The sequence below is a fragment of the Cotesia glomerata genome, linkage group LG10 (assembly GCF_020080835.1).
Source record: "Cotesia glomerata isolate CgM1 linkage group LG10, MPM_Cglom_v2.3, whole genome shotgun sequence".
Taxonomy (NCBI): Eukaryota; Metazoa; Arthropoda; class Insecta; order Hymenoptera; family Braconidae; genus Cotesia; species Cotesia glomerata.
The window spans coordinates 3399027-3423358 of NC_058167.1; the positions used below are offsets into that span (position 1 = coordinate 3399027).

Genomic DNA, 24332 nt, shown 5'->3' on the forward strand with positions numbered 1-24332 from the left:
ATTACTTTCAGCCAATCACGTTACGAATAGTTTGCAACACATATATTTTCATATATTTCATCTTAATTCTATTATAGGATTCCTGTGGAAGTTTATCAAAACCCTTGTGAAAATTGCGTGTCAAAATAATTCCCTTTCGATACAATTAATTTTTTTCGATTGTCAGTTCAGTGACTTTTTCTGCGATTTCGGCAGCCATACATATTATTTTTAATAAACAGAATTGAAATAACTATAAACAAGCAGAAACTATACATACATGATGGTATAATTACTAACTGTTTTATCATCTGTTAAAATTTTTCTTTAGTTCGACCTACATAGGGGATAATACTACTCGCGGAAAATTCAAATTGAAAACGAATAATTTTTGTTATGATCTAAATAATTTATGTATGACATAAGCGCTTAAGGCATGCTCATTTGGATTTTCCAAACTTTTTCGAATTTTCATATCTTTAGAAAAAAAAAATTGTTTTTTCCCTCCCACAGAACTTCGTTATATGATAAAAGAAAACTTCTTACCAGAATTTGTCCAAATCGAAAGGGTTTGATTTCAACTATTGTTTGATTTGACATGGAATGACCCATAAGTAAATATTTTTCGTTAATAATTAATAAAAATTAGCATTTGTTAACTTATTAGGAATTTTGGACAAGCATTCTATTAAATATTTATGTAGAGCATTTAATTGCCCATAAGGAAAAGGTTTAGTTTTATCGATAAAGTAGCTCGTTGTCACGTAACAGAATTCCAAACTTTAAAAGAATATTTTTCTATGTTATTTGAATGGGAAATAGAAATTACTTGACGCCACCTCCAAATATTAATATAATATAATAAAAATAAAAAAATTTTTTTCAAAAGTTATGCAATTTTGAAAATTTCACTAATTTTCCTGTTTCTTAAACTTATTCTTCAAAGATCTCGAAAACTATTACAATTACTCTAATGATCTGAGCTAGGTTTTAAAGAGGATACTTAAAGATACCGAAAAAAAATTTTTTTGAAAAAATTTTTCAAAAATTTGCTTTTTGGGAAAATTTTGAAATTTCCAAAATTGCAAAAGTCGATGACCGCCATCAAATTTTTCGCTCAAATTTTTTTCTAGAGTACCTCTAATTGATTTCAAAAGATTCTGAAATTTTTGAGTAGGGGTTTTTTTTTGTTCAAAAGATATAAATTGTTGAATTTTAGGAAAAAAAAATTTTTCTTTCTTTGGCATTGACTGAATAAAATAATGATAAATTCATTTGTAATTTTTAATTTTAAGGCTCAAAAATTTATTTTAATGCAAAAGAGTCAATCAAAAGATAGTAAAATTGTCGTTTAAATTTATTTGGTAGTCAATGTACATTTATATCAGTTAAGACGTGACACACTCTGCCATCTACATGTTTGCTACCAATATTTTTCCACTAGATAATTACTACAAAATTTTCAAGAGGTCTCTATTATCTACATAGTGGCTATATTTCGGGGATTCACCAAGTTCGTTGTTTATATTGTATAAAGAAAGAAATAGTTTACTGTGTATTTTTGTGATTAAAATTCTTTATTTATTAAAACTTCTTTATTTTGGATTTATAATATCAATCATGGAAAACAATAAATGTTCGATCGGAATATTTACAAGTAACGAATGCTGTGAGGGACAATTGATTGATTGTAATGATTTTTCAGACGAAGATCGCATAACCTTATGGCCATGGCTAAATTAAATAATCGGATGGTCGAGAAGATATTGCCCGTTCAAAGCGGTGATATATTCTTCTCGCCCACATACTCAGACATAGCCAAAGCCCACTACTTCCGTTTGAAGGTGAAATAAGCACTACCTACGTTTGCCCGTTTTTTTTTTTAAATAAACGGGCCATAAATAAATTGAATAATCAGAAGGTCGGGAAGATATTGCCCGTTCGGAGCGTTGATATATTCTTGCCCACAAACACAGGCATAGTAGAGGCCCACTACTTCCTTTTTAAGGTGGAATAAGCACGACTTATATTTGCCCGTTTTTTCAAAAAAACGGGTCATGACTAAATTAAATAATCGGACGGTAGGAAAGATATTTTCCGTCCGGAGCGCTGATATATTCTTCTCTCCCACATACACATGCATAGTCAAGGTTCACTACTTTCTTTCCGGGTTGGGAAGATACTTCCCGTCCAGACTGTTTATATATTATTTTCGCCCACAAGCGAAAAAATAGTGAAGGTCGACTAGTGCTATTCCGCGGTGGAATAAGCACTACTTATGTTTGCCCGTTTTTTTCAAAAAACGGGCCATAATAAATTAAATAATCGGATGGTCGAAAAGATATTGCCCGTTCAAAGCGGTGATATATTCTTCTCGCCCACATACTCAGACATAGCCAAAGCCCACTACTTCCAATTGAAGGTGAAATAAGCACGACTTATATTTGCCCGTTTTTTCAAAAAAACGGGTCATGACAATTAAACATTCGGACGGTCGGGAAGATACTTCCCGTCCGGACTGTTTATATATTATTTTCGTCAACAAGCGAAAAAATAGTTATTATCGACTAGTGCTATTCCACGGTGGAATAAGCACTACTTGTGTTTGCACGTTTTTTCAAAAAAACGGGCCATGGCTAAATTAAATAATCGGATGGTCGAGAAGATATTGCCCGTTCGAAGCGGTGATATATTCTTCTCGCCCACATACTCAGACATAGCCAAAGCCCACTACTTCCGTTTGAAGGTGAAATAAGCACTACTTACGTTTGCCCGTTTTTTTTTTTTAAATAAACGGGCCATAAGTAAATTAAATAATCGGAAGGTCGGGTAGATATTTCCCGTTCGGAGCGTTGATATATTCTTGCCCACATACACAGGCATAGTAGAGGCCCACTACTTCCTTTTTGAGGTGGAATAAGCACGACTTATATTTGCCCGTTTTTTCAAGAAAACGGGTCATCACTAAATTAAATAATCGGACGGTAGGGAAGGTATTTTCCGTCCGGAGCGCTGATATATTCTTCTCTCCCACATACACATGCATAGTCAAAGTTCACTACTTTCTTTCCGGGTTGGAATAAGCACTACTTATGTTTGCCCGTTTTTTCAAAAAAATGGGCCATAGCTAAATTAAATAATCGGATGGTCGGGACGATATTGCCCGTTCCAAGCGGTGATATATTCTTCTCGCCCACATACTCAGCCATAGCCAAAGCCCACTACTTCCGTTTGAAGGTGAAATAAGCACGACTTATATTTTCCCGTTTTTTCAAAAAAACGGGTCATTACTAAATTAAATAATCGGATGGTCGAGAAAATATTTTCCATCCGGACTGGTCATATATTTTTTTCTCCCTCACACATGCATAGCCGAGACCTACTACTACTACCTTTTCGAGGTGGAGTAAGCACTATTGATGTTTGCCCGTTTTTTTTAGAAAAACGGGTCATGAATTAATTAAATAATCGGACGGTCGGGAAGATACTTCCCTTCCAGACTGTTTATATATTATTTTCGTCCACAAGCGAAAAAATAGTTAAGGTCGACTAGTGCTATTCCGCGGTGGAATAAGCACTATTTGTGTTTGCCCGTTTTTAAAAAAAACGGGCCACGGCTAAATTAAATAATCGGATGGTCGAAAAGATATTGCCCGTTCGGAGCGGTGATATGTTCTCGCCCACATACACAGGCATAGTCAAGGCCCACTACTTCCCGACCATTCGATTATTTAATCTAGTCATGACCCGTTTTTTTTAAAAAACGGACTAACCCAAGTAGTGCTTATTCCACCGCGGAAGAGCACTAGTGGGCCTCGACTATTTCTTCGCTAATGGGCAAAAAAATTTATTACCAATTTGCACGATAAGTATATTCTCGACCATCCGATTATTTAATTTAGTCATGCTCCGTTTTTTTTCGGAATAACGAGCACTGATTATAAATGCCCATATAATCTTAGATAAATATTGATGGGCCTTGTCCACAACTATAAGGTTAGACTGATCTAATCCATAGCTGTATAATTTCATGTAATATTTCTGTAGAATTCAATGTCATGCACCTGGTGCATCAGACCAGGTCGGAATCAGTACATGTTTTTCAGCCTGATGCTCAGTCCTCATCACATAGCTTAAAATCCAATTTTTTTTATTTTAGGACACGTGGCGCCATCTCTTAGAATTTTATGAAACTGTTTTATCATTACCGACAAATAATAAAACTTCTGTCGGAATTTTTATAATTCGGCAGATTTATAGATGCCCGTATTGTTTGTTTGCTGTACCTTAGTCACATCGTTAGTTTATTATATAGAATTATATAAATACTTTCTCGCAGAGAGCTCAAAGTAAATAAACAAAGTAAATAAATAAAAGGATAACTGCAAGCAATCTACCTTAGTTCATTAACACGTGTGTGAGCACCTTTAAGATTGGAGTTTACTTTTCTACGGTACTAACTTAAATCTCGCGTTGGCTGCATTTTTTACCGCAAACTATCCCCTTGAAGCTACAGTTTATGTAGATATAATTCCAGTGCGCCCTGGCGGCCGTAAATGTAAGCTGTGAATTACTTTTTTTAACTGTAGTTGCGTATCTATAGGAGGATTACTACACATTTTTATTTTATCTAGTCTGTGGCATGTCACTTTTTACATAAAAAAAAAGTCAGGATCGAAAAATGTGAGCGCGCTATAGTATGTGCTGATAAAATTTAATAATTTCAAGTAAATAAATTGTTATAAGTGAATATAAATTAATTAATACGGTAAAATAAATTATGAATTACTGTTATAATAAACAAATTAGTGAAAAAAAGTACCGTAGAATTAAATTAAATTTCGCAACCTCAAAAAACCGTTCTGCTTACAGTAAACACATTCGGTAGTCTGGCGCTCCGTTTGCAACGGGATTTTTGAACGGAACTTGGCGCCAGATTCTACCGAATCTGTAGATTTATTTAAAGCTAAATCATTACTAATATCGTACTCAAGACACAATCACTGTAACTACGAACAAAAAATATAATATGTAATAAAAATCTTTTTAAGTATTGTGGCGAATCAGCGTAGTGGTTATCGTTCATGCTTCAGGACTCAAGCGTCCCGGACTCGAGTCTCGTTAAGGACCGGATGTCAAATGGTATTGGAACGAAGTTCCTTATCGCGCGTTGCGAAAGGGGGCTAGACGGAAAAAATTCATACGAAAAGTTGTAACGACACTTTTTGCTATAGTAAGCTATTGTAAGCCGTGCGGCATGCGCATGTTTCTCTATCTGTCTCTCTCTTTCTCTCTCTCTTATAGAAAGCAAGCCAGTTCCCTGATAGCCACACTTACTATAAAAATACTTGTAGTATAGGAAGTTTAGTCAAAGTTAATGTTAAGTTTACTCCAAGACTTGTACAGTAAAACTTATATACAATTTGTGTTGAAATTGTATAGTAACTTAACGTCGAAAGATTTTTTAATGAAAAATTACTGTAACTTTAACTGTAAAGGTTATAGAAAAATTAATGTTACTTCAAGTTATATTTATTTGGACCTTCAAGTTGATTAGAAAACCATGATTTAAAAAAGTTTTTTGCAAGTTAATTGTCAATCACTTCTTATAAAAAATTAATGAAAAATAAAAGGACGATAAATAAAAATTTTAATGCTTTGTAAATAATTTCATAAAAAGTTTCAGAGTATTTTTATATTTAAGAAAATTAAACATCATATAATTTCAGATATTTATTTTTATTGATAAATTATTAAAACATTTTTTAACATTTTTAAAGCTAAAAATGAAAATTAATCTAGCTGACATTTGCTAATTTTAAGAATTTTTTTTAACAAGTAAATTATGGTAAAAAATAATAAGAAAAATAAATTGACATGTAGAAATTTACAAAAATTAACAATGCAATTTTTTATAAATAATTTTTTGGAACAAATTTATTTGTTAAAAAAAATTAAAAAATAGTCAAGTGACTGCTTACTTTAATGTCATAGCTAAAAACGAAAAAATTTTTAATTTAATTAACTCACTCACGTTATATTCATAACTGCAAATACAATTTTACATTTTATCTGTATATATATATATATATATATATATATATATATATATATATATATATATATATATATATATATATATATATATATATAAATAAATTGCTGTGCGTTAGTCTAGCTAAAACTCAAAAACGGCTGGATCGATTTTCAAAATTTTTTTTTTATTTTGTTCGCTATAGTTCAGGGATGGTTTAGAAAAATAAAAATTTTTAAATAAACCCGAAAGTTCAGCTAAAAAAACAAAAACAAATGAATTTCTGTGTGTTAATCTCACTAAAGCTTAAAAACGGCTGGACCGATTTTAAAAATTGTTTTTTTGTTTTGTTCGCTACAGTTGAGAGATGATTCAATAAAAATTTTTTTTTAGAAAACTTGATAGTTCAGCTAAAAAAATCATTATCATTAATTATCATCAAATAATAAAAAAATATAAAAATAAATTGCTGTGCGTTAGTCTCGCTAAAGCTCAAAAACGGGTAGACCGATTTCAAAAATTTTCTTTTTGTTATGTTCGCTGATTAGTTCAGGGATGTTTTCAAAAGAATAAAATTTTTGGATGTTTTCAAAAGAATAAAATTAGAGAGCTTGCCTCGTAACCAATCTACCCGGGTTCGACTCCCCAGTCGAACTATAAAATATTGTTTTTTTTTGTTATGTACGTCCCCCACGGAAAAAGTATATATTTTAGTATATATTCTGGAATATAATATAAAATATATACTAGAATATATCCGAGAATATATTCTATATATATTCCGGATATAGCCCGTTTTGCCCAAGGAATATATTTCAAAAGTATATAATATATTCAGTATATATACGATGGATCAGACCATAGACCAGAGAAAAATTTGGAATAAAACGGAATACAAGTGAGTGCATGCCCATATATTCCGGAATATATTCCTTGGGCAAAACGGGTTATATTCGGAATATATTCTCGGATATATTCTGGAATATATTTCAGAATATATTCCAGAATATATACTTTTTCCGTGCGGGGTAGTAAAAAATTTTTACTGTGCTTCGTTTTTTCACCGATAAATTACCTACCGATGTAAAAAAGAAACAAATTCTGATAATCTGCCATATCAATAAGTGTTTTGTTCAACTTCACTAAAAGTTCATATTAAGAATTGTACTACAAGATATTGACAAAAGTTAAAGTGAATTTCCGGCACTAGATTGTGCATAAGTTGGATTGCATTTTAACGTTAACTTTTACGATTGGATAGCTATCAGGGTTATTTTCGTTTCTTCTTTCTAAATAAAATAAAATTTTATTACAATTTCTTCACTAATTAATCGAAAAGAACTTCGTTCCATCCGGGTGTCCCTTGACACCTCTCAAGTTTTTTTTTTTCAGTGAAAGAAACAATCGATTGCTACTAAATAGTGAAAGGCTAAAACCATAATGAACAGAAAAAATTTTTTTGTCAACTAAAATTTTTTTATCGCGATAAAAATGCTTGGTCATGCTTGGTCATGCATGATTGCTCATGAATATTTGCCAGACACGTACAAGCTTGATCAAGCTTCATCATATATGATCATGAATGATCATACAAGCCCTTGCATGGCAAATATACATGCATGATCATGCATGAAATTAACGCCTGATCATACATGTTCATGCATGATGATTTTTTCCCGGGCTAGTAAAGCTGGAAGCTTGTAGTATCTGTTCGAGTTATAAAGATGTTAATTGAATGAAAGATAATGAAAGAAATTGAATGAGAGCAAAGATAAACTTTGAAAAAATAAATGGGGTTGGTTACCAAGCCATGGGTTGGCAACCCAAGTTTCATGTTCTATGAAACTTTTATCAGACTTTTGAGCTCAAAGAGCTCTACAGCATAGTAAAGGTATCTTTTTGAGCTCGGAGAGCTCAAAACAACACACAGATTGTATTTTTGAGCTCAAAGAGCTAAAAAAAAGCGGCCAGTTATTAACGGAATTAGCGGGAAGTTGCAGGGATGGCCTTTAGGGTCAACCGTTTTCCTAATTTTTAACTTCCCGCTAAGAAAATTGAAAATTTTCAAAAATCAGGAAGTTATTGTTTTCACCCCGTTTTTCGAAAATCGAGTTTTCATCAGATCTCGACGTTTTGAGGTCCTAGGAAGCTTTCCTGACTATTTCCGCGATGATGATCGAAGAGCTCAAAAGCACAGAAAGGCGATTTACTTGAGCTCGGAGAGCTCAAAATTACACAAAAATTATATTTTTGAGCTCGAAGAGCTTAAAAAATAAGTGAATTGTTGAGCACTTAGGTATGGAGGTAGCGGGAAGTTGCAGGGATGGCCTTTAGGGTCCACCGTTTTTCTAATTTTTTTTGTAGATTTCTTAAGATTTCTCAAAATCTACCGGCCCGAATCGGTCCAAATTCAAAATCTAAGTTCAGTCAAACCCTTTCGAATGGCACCAACCGCGATTAAAATGGTCAAGCCGTTCAAAAGTTATGAGAGGTTTACACACACACACACACACACACACACACACACACGCGCGCGCGCGCGCGCGCACACGCACACACACACACACATACACAAGCTACCTGAGATCTTAAAACGTCGAGATCTGATGAAAACTCGATTTTTGCAAAACGGGGTGAAAACAATAACTTCCCGATTTTTGAAAATCTTCAATTTTCTCAGCGGAAAGTTAAAAAATTTTTTCGTCAAAAGCCATTTACTGTTTCTCATAGAAAATATCGTGTAGTTTTCAAAACTCCCTTCGTTTTCTCATACGATCATTATTATCAGAGTTATTGATTATCAAAGTTAAAAAGAACTGTTTTGCTATGATTGACGATAATTCTGCGGCAAATAATCGCACAGGCTCTATGATTCTGTCAAATAAAAGGGCATTACATTTTCTAAAAGTGCTTTTGAGTTGAAGAATAGAAAAAGATTTTCTGAAACCCGTATACCTTTTTTTAGACAAGAAAAAATTTGGAAAACTTTTTTTGGTAGTTTTCTCAGGATTTCTCCAGACTCAAACGTGATAACAAATTGTCATCGTCGTATCTGAAAACTAGACACTTGGAGCTACTATTTTCTTTTTTTGTTTTTGCTCTACGATCATTTCATTTGGATTTACAGGAGTTACAGCTCGTTGAAAAACACCCAAAAATTTAGAATTTGTTCAAGTCCCTTAATTTTTGTGACTAGTGTGTTTTTATCAACCATTTCAATCAAAAACAGATAATGTTTTTTTTAAGGTGACACCAAAGGTGCTTGTCCTTTACTAGAGAAAAGATTTTGTCGTGATTTAATTATATCTTGCTTGTCGTCATCATACCTCAGAGTTGATGCTGCGAAATGTAGCAGAAGTTGCTTGGCCAGCCACAAATGGTCCCAATGTACCTATTTTCAAACGATTTAGAGACAATTGGGATACCATTGATACATTAGTATGTGAAATTGGTTCCGACGATGAACATATTACCGACATTTTGAACGACAAAAAAGTTCAATCAAAAACGACAATCAATTAAAGGTATGAATAAATTCAATTTTACATTAACAATTGTGTACTTGAATAATGAACTAGTGTTTGATACATTTTTGAGTGTATTAAGGACTTATAACTTTTCAATTGATAGATTTCAAATATTTTTTAGCTCGAATATTTCACAAAGTATATTTTTTCATTAACTTTATTTACAAATTTAACTAATTACAATGTCATTCACTATTACTACTCAAAGAAACAGATTGGTTGCTGATAATGATTCTAGTTTTCTCACTTTTTTATTTTTTTTTTTTTATATTTTTCAATTAGAATCATCATAATAAGAGACGACTATAAAGAATTACTGGTACTGAGCAGTATCTTTTTGGGTGGTGTCGGAGGTGATGAAGTTCAATTTAAAGCCCCTCGCGCTTGTAATTATGCAAGATAGCTTTCAAAAGCTCTTTATTGTTCGAAAATATATTTATTTCGCAAGCAGTTTAAAGTATCAGCGAGAGAAACAGATGCTTTGCGTAATATTTGTGTTTTTATTGTATTATTTTACGCGAAAATATGGTTTACTGCTCCATATGCGATAAAAGCCCCGAACTCAGACTTACAATTAGTAAAAGATCTTATCGAACATCGAAAAATTCATCCGCAAAACGTTAATGCAGCACTTGAAAAAATATCTAAACATCTATGGTATTTGCATGAACAACTTGCTTACTTGGCACTCTTTGATAATACAGTATTACCAGAAGAAAAATTGAAAACTGCGAAAAAAATTAATAGTATTGTAGCTGTTAAGAAATCGAATAAACATTACTCAGTGCCTTACAAAACAATTACTTCACTCAGTGAAAAAAACATCAGTGATTGTGTGACACCAAATTTAGTTTTCATCTTTAAACAGTTTAACCTTTCTTATGAATTTTTAAATTCTGAATTTCATGCATGGGAATCAAATCCTGAGTACCAAAAATTTTCTAAAACATTCAAAAACTTGAAAGTTGTAAATGATACTGCTGAGCGAGGAGTAGCTCTGACTCAAAGATTCAATGAAGCTTTCACCCGCAATGAAGATGAACGACAAAAAGTTTTTCAAACAGTACAGCATCACCGTTTGCATCATAAACTGTGTACCAAATCAACTTACAGCATAAAGAAAATGTTGCAAAATATTTAATTTATGGTATTTAATCATACATTTAGTTTAGTTCAAAGTTACATAGACCTGATATTTTAGTAATTTATTTAAAAATAGAAAAACTTCAGAAAAATATAATTAAAAAAATTTTTTCGTTAAATTTGCAACTTGATCAATAAGTAATTACTAATTAAAATTACAATACAAATAAAAAATCAATATTTTCTAAGATTTTAATCGACATTTTGTGGGAATTCAATGCTACGTAAACTTCAATGACTAATATCTCAGAAAATATCAGTCTTAGTGATTTGGTGATAAGAACCTTTTTTTGTAGAAAATTGAATTTCCTATAAAAATTATCATGTTCAATTTTTCTGTAGTTCTTGTTGTTTATGAGATAATAGGAAAAAAACAAGAATTCTATGAAAAAATTCGGTTTGGTGATCTGTACTACCCCACTAGTATAAGTTACGACTTCGCGACAATGGACACTTTTGTAGAGAATTTAATTTTAAGATAATTCCGTTTTTGGACAAGATTATACCATAAAATGCAGCTGAGCTATAGAAATTAAAAAAAAAAAAATTAGGATGACGGTTGACCCTAAAGGCCATCCCTGCAACTTCCCACTCATTTTGTACTTAACCCGTCAGCACTCACGTGAACTTTTCGGTAATCTTTACTCTCGTGATGAGAGATTTGCTCACGTTTAATCTGCATGCGGCCGGGCAGCTATACAGTTACGAAGATACACGAACTAGCCCGAACGTTACCAAAAGTAAATTTTTTTTTGTTACATCTATAATCTCGTGATGAGAAGAATGCTCATAATTTCCGACGCGGGTTAAACGCTCAAAATTACACATTACGTTTTTGAGCTCTTCGAGCTCAAAAATATGATTTTTGTGTCATTTTGAGCTCTTCAAGCTCAAAACTCTAATAGCATTTTAATAAAACACAATTTTTTGAATTTTCAAACGGCAATAACTTTTAAATGAATGAAACGATTTTCACGCGGTTGGTGGCATTCGACGCAGTTTTTAAAGCTCCGTGAAGAATTTTCGAATTTCAATCGATCGAGCCAGGAGTTTCGAAGTAATTCCGAAAATAAACTTTTTTCGGTTTTTTTCCGACAACGATAACTCACGAACGAATCAACCGATATTGACTGAGCTTGCGGTGATCGACGTGGTTTTTTTATCTTAAGAGCTGATTAGATTTTGAAATTGATCGGTAAAGCCATTTAAAAGTAATTCCAAAAAAACCACATTTAAAAAAATTTTTTTTTGTAGTTTTTTTTTAGATTTCTCAAAATCTACTGCTTCGAATCGGTCAAAATGGTATTAAAAATCTAAGCTTGGTCAAGCCCTTTCGAATGGCACCAACCACGATGAAATCGGTCGAATCGTTCAAAAGTTATGAGAGGTTTACATACGGCCACACACACACACACACACACACACACACACATACATACATACAGGCATACGGACATCACCGCGGAAACATTCGGGGAGGCTTCCTAGGACCTCAAAACGTAAACATCCGTTGTAAACTCGATTTTCGAAAAACGGGGTAAAACCAATAGCTTCCCGATTTTTGAAAATTTTCAATTTTCTTAGCGGGAAGTTAAAAAAATCAAGTTCGCGTATATTTCAAATGGGAAATCTTCACACGCTGTGTAGAAGTACTTAATATTAATATTAAGAGCTCGAACTTTCAGGGAACTTTTTTAGGGGTATTTCCAACAAAATTTTGGGATAAGAGTGAAAAAAAAGGAGTCGCAAAAAAAAGCACCCTAATGTTACATCCCTAGGAAAGTAAAGTAATAAATGTCTCAGATCACATGTGATCTGAGGCTTTCTTATTTACTTCCCGAGGAGTGTATACTATTTTTATCTTCGACGGAGGCGGTAAGCGGCAACTTCGTTTAGCGCAGCGGGGCTAAAGTTGACACTTTACACCAGGAGAGGAGAAAAAAAATTTATTGTTTTTAAACAATATGCATACTTATTTCTCTAAAGTATTTTTTTCTTTTGTTTTAAGGCGGGTAAGATTGATTCAGGATCATACCGACCTCGTTCAAGTATGGCGCATTTTTTGAATCAAGATATTATTTTACTGGATTCAAAAATAAACTAATATATTCTTTTAAATTATCAATCAGTTTGTCATTACAATAGTCACACGTATTAATTCTTGACTTTGGAGTTTAATGCATATTTTTTTTAAAGAAAGAAAAAAAAACTCGATTGTGCTAAAAATTTGAATGATATCGTTTCTTATCATTATCACCGCATGTTCAAATATAGAAAATTTAAAGTTACTCAGTATATAAACGTTGACAAGTAATTTCACGTTGAATCAGTGTGATGTACTAAAACATACACAATTTGTTTGCTGTTTAAAAAAAAATGCTTTTGTAAATTAACTGTTAATGCTTCACCTGTTTTTGAGATGCAACTTGTCTTTGTAAGTTGTATGCTTGTTCTTCAAGTTTTTTTATTTTGATTTGTGCGTCTTCATCGGCTAGTTTCTTCCGTTCCTCACGCTTATTTTCCTTCAATGCAATTAATTCAAACTTTATTAAATCAAAAAAAAAAAAAATTAGGAAAACGGTTGACCCTAAAGGCCATCCCTGCAACTTCCCGTTAATTTCATACCTAAGCGCTTAAAATAGCACTTATGACGTTTTTGAGCTCTCCAAGCTCAAATAATTAGCTATTCTATGTTTTTAAGCTCTTCGAACTCAAAAGTCTGGTAGAACTTTAATAAAACACTATTCTTTAAATTTTCAAACTGCAATTACTTTTGAATGAATAAACCGATTTTCACGTGGTTGGTTGCATTCGACGCAGTTTATTGAATTTCATGATTTACTTTTAAACAACTTCCGTTTCCGGTGCAGTAAGTGTATGAAGGGTTGTTTTAAAGTGGAAATAATTTTAGTAGTTTCGGTGGTTATAGGGAGTGTTAATGGGTGTTGTTAGGGTGTAGGGGTAGCTAGGAAAGTGAAGGTACATCAGAGAATTAAAGTCAGGAGGAGTGGGTGGTCATTTTGGAGTTTAGAAGAGTTAATTACAGGGCGATTTGTAGGAAGAGGTTAGGTTTCCTAGGTCGGAGAAGGGAAGGTGGGGTGAAGAGGTGTGAGATTGGAAAGTATTAGTGGCACGGTGGCGGCGGTTGGAAATAGAGGATAGGTGGGCAAAGAAAGAAAAGATACGAGGCATAGGGTAGGGAGTTGGTGATAGGGAGATGCCGGATAATGAAGAAAGAAAGCAGGCGGGAATTTTAAATCTGAACTGGTACCAGGCGGATTTTAGGCTAGAGAAAACTGCAAGTACGGGGGATCTGGAGGAGCCCTGGTCGGGGGGTAAAAGAAATAGGGAAAGTGAGGGCGAGGGAGAACTAACGAAGGATAAGAAGAATAGGAAGATGATAGAGAAAAGTAGGCTGCAGATAAGGGGATAGGAGGGGAAGAGAGAGTTGAACACAAATGATATGGAGGTGCAAACCAGCACGAAAAAAGACAGCCCGGGACGATACCTGGATTAAAGTGACTCGGCAAAAGAAAAAGAAGGAAACAGAACAGGAGCCAGCAGCAACCGCTAACATCGGTACGGTCATAACGCTCACACCAAAAACAACGATCGAGATCCCTGACTTGGATGGAGTCTCTACCGAGAGAGACGTCCGTGAAGCACCTAAACGTGACTTCACCGACAGCCTGGAGATAAAACGTGTGAATTTGACAAAACTTACACCACGAGGCAATCGGGCAACCGTCTGCGAGATAGACGAGGCTAGCGCGATCAAGATCCTTGACAAGGCCCGTATAAAGATCGGATGGGTTAACTGTCGCTTACGTCCAGTTGCGAAAGTAACCCGATGCTTTAAATGCCTTGGTTTTGGGTACATAACGCGTAACTGTACGGGACCTGATAGAAGCAAGTGTTGCTATAAATGTGGCGGAAAAAACCACAAGTCCGTAAACTGCATGGAAAAGCCAAAATGCTTCCCCTGTACACCGGACAAAGACGATCAAGATGGCTTATGTCATATTTCTGGCTCCGGGGCTTGTAAGGCATTCCTCACCGTACTTGACGAAGCTAAGAGAAGGCAGAAATGACGCGCATGCTACAAAGAAACCTAAATAGGTGTGCGTTGGCGCAGAACTTACTTCACTAACGAGCCTTTGAAGAGAAGATCGACGTTTGTTTCATCTGCGAGCAACATCTAAACCTCCAAGATAGAGCATGGTGCACCGACGAAACTGGCACGGCAGCAATTTGGATTGTTATCACAAAAAACGTCAGCGCCAACAACAGCGGAAGTGGAGCAGGTTTTGCCTGGATTCAAACCCCTACAACCTGCCTCATGGGTGTCTATCTCTCACCTAATGAAGGGATTAGTGTGTTCCGACAGAAACTGGCAAATATAGGAGATGCGATTACTAAGTTCGGCGGCGAAGTCATCGTAGCTGGTGATTTCAATGCTAAATCGGCTGAATGGGGCGCTGCTTTCTTCGACACCAAAGGTAACAAAGTCGCTGACGTCGCAGCTAGACTCGACCTCATAGTGCTGAATACCGGGAGCACCACGACCTTTAGAAGACCGGGGTACCAAGAATCCATCCTCGACATTTCGTTTGCGACTCCAAGGATTACCAACATGATCGAAGACTAGACTGTATCCGAAGAATACAGTGGCAGTGATCACCAGTTTGTGACATTCAACGTTAGACTGGCATCTTCTCCGGTTTCAAAACCCGTCCTTTCTAAGCGGAAGTGGAACACCAGAAAGCTTGACCTATAGGCTCTGCGAGCGTCCCTAACAAGAAGCTGGTCTACTCTGAAAAACAACCCGATCTCAAATACCCGCAGCGAGACGGAAAAACAGTACTAAATACGATGAAAGAAATTGCTGCCTCATGTGACGCCTGTATGCCACGGCTGAAAAATCGGGGTTTTCACAGACCGGCCTACTGGTGGTCACCAGACATGGCAGAACTTCGGAAAAAATGCCACGAGCTACGTCAGCTGAGTGGCAGGACCGATGGACAACCGGGGAAACAGGCAGATGGACGGCACGCTTGATTCCGAACTTAGAAGTCTGGCTTTCTCAGAAGCATGGAGAAATGGACTTCTCTCTGACTCAGCTATTGACGGGACATGGACAGTTAAATGCCTATCTTTTCAAGATGGGTTTGTACAGCACGCCAACGTGCAAATACTGCCCAGACAAAATTGATGACTTCAAAATCAATTGATTTGTCAGAAAGTTATTGCAGCTAAAATGTTTTCAACAGACTCAACTTTTGAGCTCGAAGATCTAAAAGTGTATAACAGTTCTATCTTGAAGCTTTGAAAGCTAAAATTGGCTGTAAAACCATGTTTCAGCTCAAAAACGTCATAATAGGAGAAATTTAGAGCGCTTTACATTTAAAATGAGCGGAAAGTTGCAGGGATGACCTGTAGGGTCAACCGTTTTACTAATTTTTTTTAAAGATTAAAAAAAAAATGTTTCCGTTCATATATTCCCAAAAAAAAAAAAAAAAAAAGAATTACATTTAACCTCCTTTGTCGATAAGAAATTGATAACTTCGTTTAATCTTCATTAAGAAAAATAAAAATGTTTTTCATACTTGGATTTTTTTCAGCTGTTGCCGTAATTCTTCGACTTCAGTTCGAATTTTTCGTTCTGCTGCCATTAATTGAACTTTATCACGTTGTTCTTTTCCTACACCTTTGTACATATCAAGTAAAAGCTTCATTTCTTTCATTTCATTAACCGTTTTTCTATAAATCATTTTATGAATATAAGATATAATCGCAAATACTACATTTAATATACATTTGAAATTTTACTTACTTTAATTGTGCTTTCAAGTCTCTAACGATTTCTGACTCAATACCTTTTGAATCCTTAATTCGATGTAATGTATTTTCTTTATGATCAACTTTTACAATTGCATCTTTCTTAACATCTTTTTCACGTTTTATATCTTTATCCTTTTTTATAGAAGACAGAAATAATGAATGAGAATCAGTAGTATTTTTACTTTCACCTTCACTTTTTTCAGTAAAATCCATCTCTTCATCGATGGCTAATTCTCGCTTCATGACATTAATTCCTTCGTCTTTTATCTTCAATGATAATTTTGAATCAAATCACTTTTTTTCTAATATTATAGACTAAAACTAATTTATCAAATTTACCTGAATTGTTGCCGATAAATAAGTTGATGAGTCTTCTTCTTTCCCGCTACCATCTGAACTATTACCTTCTTTACTTTCCTGAGCAACTTGTTGTCCTAGTTTTGCTGTCAGATCCTCAATTTCTTTTTTCAACTGAAATAAAATTGAAAATTACTTTTACAATATTTTTTAATGATACACGGCTTAATTAAATCTGACATGATATTAAATTATTGCAAGATAATCTTATTAAATTTTCGAAGAGCTGCAGAAAGATATCGTATCGATACTGCCATTCTAATACGTCGTATCCCACAAAATTCCAAAATTTGACATTTTTTTAAAAATGGAATCATAACAATATTATGCAAATCATATTAAAAATTTAAAAGAAAAATAGATTAATAACTTTTTTTAATTAATGATTTTCGAATTTTTAAATAAATATTGTCGAATCTCATTTAATTAATGCTAAAAATGAACCTTTTTGCCGTCTGCTGTAATATTCTCAACATGTGGCATACGACGTATTAAATCAGCGGTATCGATATTCTGTCAACTGGACAGTTGATTAGCAACACACCTTTGATGTAGCTAAAGTTACCCGCTAATATAACACTACTATCTCGCTGTAATTGACACATAGTCACAAATGGAAACATCATCTATTACAATAACCATGCAAGCTACCTGACGTTCAAAAATTATATTTTGAGCTTCATTAGTTGTCACAGTAGACGGCAATGAATTTTTAGAGCATGAATTTTGATAACGATTTAAAATTGTACTGTGCATTGAACACGTATCAAATTTGAGTTATTGCTCACGAGTGTAGTTCAAAAATTGTTTGAGAATTTCTAAAAATTATTTTTAACTTCCCGCTAAGAAAATTGAAAATATTCAAAAATCGGAAAGATATCGGTTTTACCCCGTTTTGCGAAAATCGAATTTTCGGTTCATCAGATCTCGACGTTTTAAGGTCACAGGAAGCTTCCCTGACTCTTCCCGCGATGGTGTCCGTGCGGCTGTATGTATGTATGTATGTATGTTCGTGTGTGTGTGTGTGTTTTTTTTTCTTTTTTTTTTCCTTAGGGGGAGAATCCTTTTTACGGATTCTAGGCATAGCTGTTTGGCCTGGATATGTGGCGACTCGACGCAGCGTCATACTAAAACTCGACGCTGACGCCCCTACCCACTAAACCCTAAACCCCTTTCTCTTCTATCCTCTGATCCCCCATGGCACCGCCGTAAGGCATTTCTTCGCGGGTGGAGGAATTAGCTGCCGCTCTTCCTTCTGGTGGCTAAGATGTTATTTCTTCCTTCTAGATTCTGTCTTTCGCTCTTTTCCTCTCAATGGATCGCAACTCTGTAAGCACTTTTGTAGCAAAAGTGCTTGTGGCGTTCCAGGCAGCTTCTGACAACAACATTGCTTCTACTATTGACTCTGGTTGGGTTCTCTTTTTCAGAATCTTCTCTAACTCATCGCGCTGTTGGTTGAAACGTGGACACACGAAGAAAACATGCTCCGCATCTTCATTGACCCCTGGACAGGACGGGCACTCTGGGGTATCATCGTGCTTAAAGCAGTGAAGATACTTCCGGTAACATCCGTGTCATGATAACATCCGCGTTAAATAATAGTTGATCTCACCGTGAGTCCGGTTGAACCACACATCAATCCGTGGTATGAGACGGTACGTCCACCGACCTTTCTCTGCAGCATTCCACTCCTGTTGCCATCTTGCGATGCTGTGTTGCCGTTCTTCCCTTCTAAGTTCTTCAGGGCTCAGTGTGGTTGACCTTTTTCGTTGATATAAGTTCCGTCTTTCCTCAGCTAGGACTCTGAGAGGCAGAGTACCGGAAATAACACACACTGCTTCCTCTGATATTGTGCGGAAGGCTCTAGCTACTCGTAGGGCACTCAGTCGATATACTGGTCCAGCCTTTCTCCATGATTCTTGCGTCTTTAGTGCGTCGGCCCAAATGGATATTCCGTAAGTGAGCACCGATGTGACTACTGATGACAATAATAGCCTCCTGCTCGGCTTTGGGCCTCCGACGTTCGGCATCATTCGTGCGAGACTAGCCCTCACTACTGACGCTTTGGCACTGACATGTTCCACTTGCTGCTTAAAGTTGAATCGGGCATCAAGCATCACTCCCAAATATCGGATATAAGATTGCGATGTGATTGTGTGTGTGTGTGTGTGTGTGTGTGTGTGTGTGTGTGTGTGTGTGTGTGTGTGTATGTATGTGCGCATGTGTGTGCATGTGTGTGTATGTAAACTTTTTATAACTTTTGAACGGCTCGGCCGATCGGATCGAAATAGGTGGTGATCCAAAGAGTATCATTGCCATTAAATTTCGTTAAAATTTGAATCGATCCGGTTCGCTAGATTTTGTGAAATCTCAAAAATAAAATTTTCCAAAGATCGTTTTTTTGAAATAACTTCTAAACGGCTTTAACGATCAATTCCAAAAACTAATTCGCTTTTAAGTTTAAAAAACCACGTCGATTGCCACCAGTCCCGTCAAAATCGGTTGATTCGTTCAAGAGTTATCAAAAACGAAAAATTTCGAAAAAAGTGTTTTTTTTTCACATAACTTCGAAATTTCTTTTTAGATCGTTTTCGATAAAATAGAATAATTATTAGAACCTAAAAAACCACGTCGATCGCCACCAAGAACGTGAAAATCGGTTTATTCGTTCGTGAGTTACCGTTGTCGAAAAAATTCGGAAAAAGTGAATTTTTTTAATTTCTCTATGATTTTCGGTTCGATCAGTTTGAGTTTGAAATTATATTATAAAATTAATAAAACTGCATGGAATATTGCCAACCACGTGAAAATTTGTTCATTCACTCAGAAATTATTGCAGTTTAAAAATTCAAAAAATACTGTTTTATTAAACTTCTATCAGACTCTTGAGCTCGAAAAGCTCAAAAGCTTAGAACAGCTAACTTTATGAGCTCAGAAAGCTCGAAAAAACATACAAATTATATTTTTGAGCTCGACGAACTCAAAAACGTCAAAAATGCAATTTTAAGCGCATAGATATGAAATTAGCGGGAAGTTGCAAGGATGGCCGTTATGGTTTAGGGTCAACCGTTTTCCAAATTTTTAACTTCCCGCTAAGAAAATTGAAAATTTAAAAAAATAGGGAAGTTATTGTTTTTACCCCGTTTTTCGAAAATCGAGTTTTCATCAGATCTCGACGTTTTGAGGTCTTAGAAAGCTTCCCTGACTACTCCTGCGATGGTGTCTGTATGTATGTATGTATGTATATATGCGGCATAATTTTTTATTTTCTATATAATACCAGATTTTCTGGTATAGCAGTAAAAAAAAAAATATCGCCTAAATATGACATACCCTAATATATATATATATATATATATATATATATATATATATATATATATATCTATATATATATAAGCAGAAATACCACTCACTCATCACGAGATCTCTGAAACTATTCGCCCGATTGACTTGAAATTTAGCATAGTTACTCCATTCGTGATGTAGACGCTCACTAAGAACGGATTTTACGCAATTCCTAGCCAAAATGAATTTTTTCGTCTACCATCACATATGCCCTCCCTCCCCTCCCTCTCATTCTTCTCCTCCCCTCCCGTGCCCTATAATCTTTTCCCCTTCCCTATATCTCTCTCTTTTTTGGGAGCGAAATATCATTTTGACCCTCTAATCTAAGAAACCATCAGTGGCACCCGTAAATTATCGAACTCAACCCCCCTACAACCACCCACGCTAATCAACCGTTGCCATGGTTACCATTGTCATGGTTATCGTTGCCATGGTTACCGTTGCTATGGTTACCGTTGCCGTGGTTACCGTTGCCATGGTTACCGTTACCATGGTTGCCGTTACCATGGTTACCGTTATCATGGTTACCGTTGCTATAATAACTGTCAAAATGATTGATTTTAAATTTTATCGATTGACTGTTGGGACAGTAGGAATTCATAATCATACGTTTTTTAAGAAAGAATAGCTAAATCATTAATAACTGAAATAACTTATATGTATTGGAATAATCATGAAGGATGAACTCGATTATATCATAACACAGATAAATTAAACATAAATATTATCAAGTTGATATTGTTAAATGATTATACTGATTTTAATGATTAAAATTAAAATGGTAAATTGTGTCTGATGCGTCTTCTCTAAAATTTTACAACGATATCGTTAAATTATTATAAAAAACGGTCGATTTAAGATAATTTCTAATAAAATGAGTAATAATAAATATATTTTTAATACCACTTAATTTGTTATGAATTTATTAATAACTAGCTGATACCCGCCCGCTTCGATAGGAATACAATAAATTTTTATGGTGTAACCTAGATGAAAAATATAAACAAAATGGTTAATTTCAAAAAGATAATGAATATAAATTTTGAATTAGAGAAAAGTGATTGTTTGTGATGACCGGTGTTAGCGAGTATTAAATATATGAGAAAAGTATTTTATTATTAACATTTTTTAAAATTAAAAATTATTGACATTTTTAAAATTAAATAATACTATGAAGCGGAAAAGAATAGGAGTTACGGATAATTATTACGTGAATCGTTCCAACATTCACGTAACAGAATAGTGGAGGAGGAAGAGATTGAGAAAGAAATAGGAAGGACCTTCTTAATAAGAGTTTACAGAATATGCGAGAAAAAATTCAGATAGCTCGGACAGGGATTCGAACCCAGAACCTTCCGGTGACATGTCGGCTACTCTACCATTTGACCTATCCGGTCTAGACTAAATGTTTAGGATAACATTATTATAATGGGAACGCATCTCATTACACAGTACGTCATGGGTGATGCGGAAATCTGTCTAATGACAGATTTACTGACTAACTGACCCATTGATTGATTGATTATTAATAATAAAATACTTTTCTCATATATTTAATACTCGCTAACACCGGTTATCATAAACAATCACTTTTCTCTAATTCAAAATTTATATTAATTATCTTTTTGAAATTAATCATTTTGTTTATATTTTTCATCTAGGTTACAACATAAAATTTTATTGTATGCCCAGCGAAGCGGGCGGGTATCAGCTAGTATCTATATATATATAAGCGAAATACCACTCACTCATCACGAGATCTCCGAAACTATTCGCCCGATTGACTTGAAATTTAGCATAGTTACTCCATTCGTGATGTAGACGCTCACTAAGAACGGATTTTACGCAATTCCTAGCCAAAATGAATTTTTCGTCTACCATCACATATGCCCTCCCCTCCCCTCCCTCTCATTCTTCTCCTCCCCTCCCGTGCCCTATAATCTTTCCCCTTCCCTATATCTCTCTCTTTTTTTGGGAGCGAAATATCATTTTGACCCTCTAATCTAAGAAACCATCAGTGGCACCCGTAAATTATCGAACTCAACCCCCCTACAACCACCCACGCTAATCAACCTTTGCCATGGTTACCATTGTCATGGTTATCGTTGCCATGGTTACCGTTGCTATGGTTACCGTTGCCGTGGTTACCGTTGCCATGGTTACCGTTACCATGGTTGCCGTTACCATGGTTACCGTTATCATGGTTACCGTTGCTATAATAACTGTCAAAATGATTGATTTTAAATTTTATCGATTGACTGTTGGGACAGTAGAATTCATAATCATACGTTTTTTAAGAAAGAATAGCTAAATCATTAATAACTGAAATAACTTATATGTATTGGAATAATCATGAAGGATGAACTCGATTATATCATAACACAGATAAATTAAACATAAATATTATCAAGTTGATATTGTTAAATGATTATACTGATTTTAATGATTAAAATTAAAATGGTAAATTGTGTCTGATGCGTCTTCTCTAAAATTTTACAACGATATCGTTAAATTATTATAAAAACCGGTCGATTTAAGATAATCTATATATATATAAGCGAAATACCACTCACTCATCACGAGATCTCCGAAACTATTCGCCCGATTGACTTGAAATTTAGCATAGTTACTCCATTCGTGATGTAGACGCTCACTAAGAACGGATTTTACGCAATTCCTAGCCAAAATGAATTTTTCGTCTACCATCACATATGCCCTCCCCTCCCCCCCCTCCCCTTCTTCTCCCCCCCTCCCGTGCCCTATAATCTTTCCCCTTCCCTATATCTCTCTCTTTTTTTGGGAGCGAAATATCATTTTGACCCTCTAATCTAAGAAACCATCAGTGGCACCCGTAAATTATCGAACTCAACCCCCCTACAACCACCCACGCTAATCAACCTTTGCCATGGTTACCATTGTCATGGTTATCGTTGCCATGGTTACCGTTGCTATGGTTACCGTTGCCGTGGTTACCGTTGCCATGGTTACCGTTACCATGGTTGCCGTTACCATGGTTACCGTTATCATGGTTACCGTTGCTATAATAACTGTCAAAATGATTGATTTTAAATTTTATCGATTGACTGTTGGGACAGTAGGAATTCATAATCATACGTTTTTAAGAAAGAATAGCTAAATCATTAATAACTGAAATAACTTATATGTATTGGAATAATCATGAAGGATGAACTCGATTATATCATAACACAGATAAATTAAACATAAATATTATCAAGTTGATATTGTTAAATGATTATACTGATTTTAATGATTAAAATTAAAATGGTAAATTGTGTCTGATGCGTCTCCTCGTAAATTTTACTACGATATCGTTAAATAATTATAAAAACGGTCGATTTAAGATAATTTCTAATAAAATGAGTAATAATAAATATATTTTTTAATACCACTTAATTTGTTATGAATTTATTAATAACTAGCTGATACCCGCCCGCTTCGATAGGAATACAATAAATTTTTATGGTGTAACCTAGATGAAAAATATAAACAAAATGGTTAATTTCAAAAAGATAATGAATATAAATTTTTGAATTAGAGAAAAGTGATTGTTTGTGATGACCGGTGTTAGCGAGTATTAAATATATGAGAAAAGTATTTTATTATTAACATTTTTAAAATTAAAAATTATTGACATTTTTAAAATTAAATAATACTATGAAGCGGAAAAGAATAGGAGTTACTGCGATAATTATTACGTGAATCGTTCCAACATTCACGTAACAGAATAGTGGAGGAGTGAAGAGATTGAGAAAGAAATAGGAAGGACCCTTCTTAATAAGAGTTTACAGAATATGCGAGAAAAAATTCAGATAGCTCGGACAGGGGATTCGAACCCAGAACCCTTCCGGTGACATGTCGGCTACTTCTCATACCATTTTGACCTATCCGGTCTAGACTAAATGTTTAGGATAACATTATTATAACTGGGAACGCATCTCAGACTACACAGTACGTCACTGGGTGATGCGGAAATCTGTCCCTAATGACAGATTTTATCATGACTAATCTGACCCATTGATTGATTGATTATTAATAATAAAATACTTTTCTCATATATTTAATACTCATAACACACCGGTTAT

The 24332-nt window shown here is 34.7% G+C and overlaps 1 protein-coding gene across 1 annotated transcript in view; it reads right to left on the bottom strand.

Moving 5' to 3' along the window:
• LOC123272701 (E3 ubiquitin-protein ligase Bre1) overlaps nt 1–24332 on the bottom strand; it is a gene marked incomplete in the record, with an annotated part of 140773 nt that overhangs the window by 66536 nt on the left and 49905 nt on the right. The window contains 4 exon segments of the mRNA XM_044739675.1: nt 13092–13205; nt 16290–16443; nt 16517–16791; nt 16864–16995. Of these exon segments, the coding sequence (XP_044595610.1) occupies nt 13092–13205; nt 16290–16443; nt 16517–16791; nt 16864–16995 (675 nt within the window).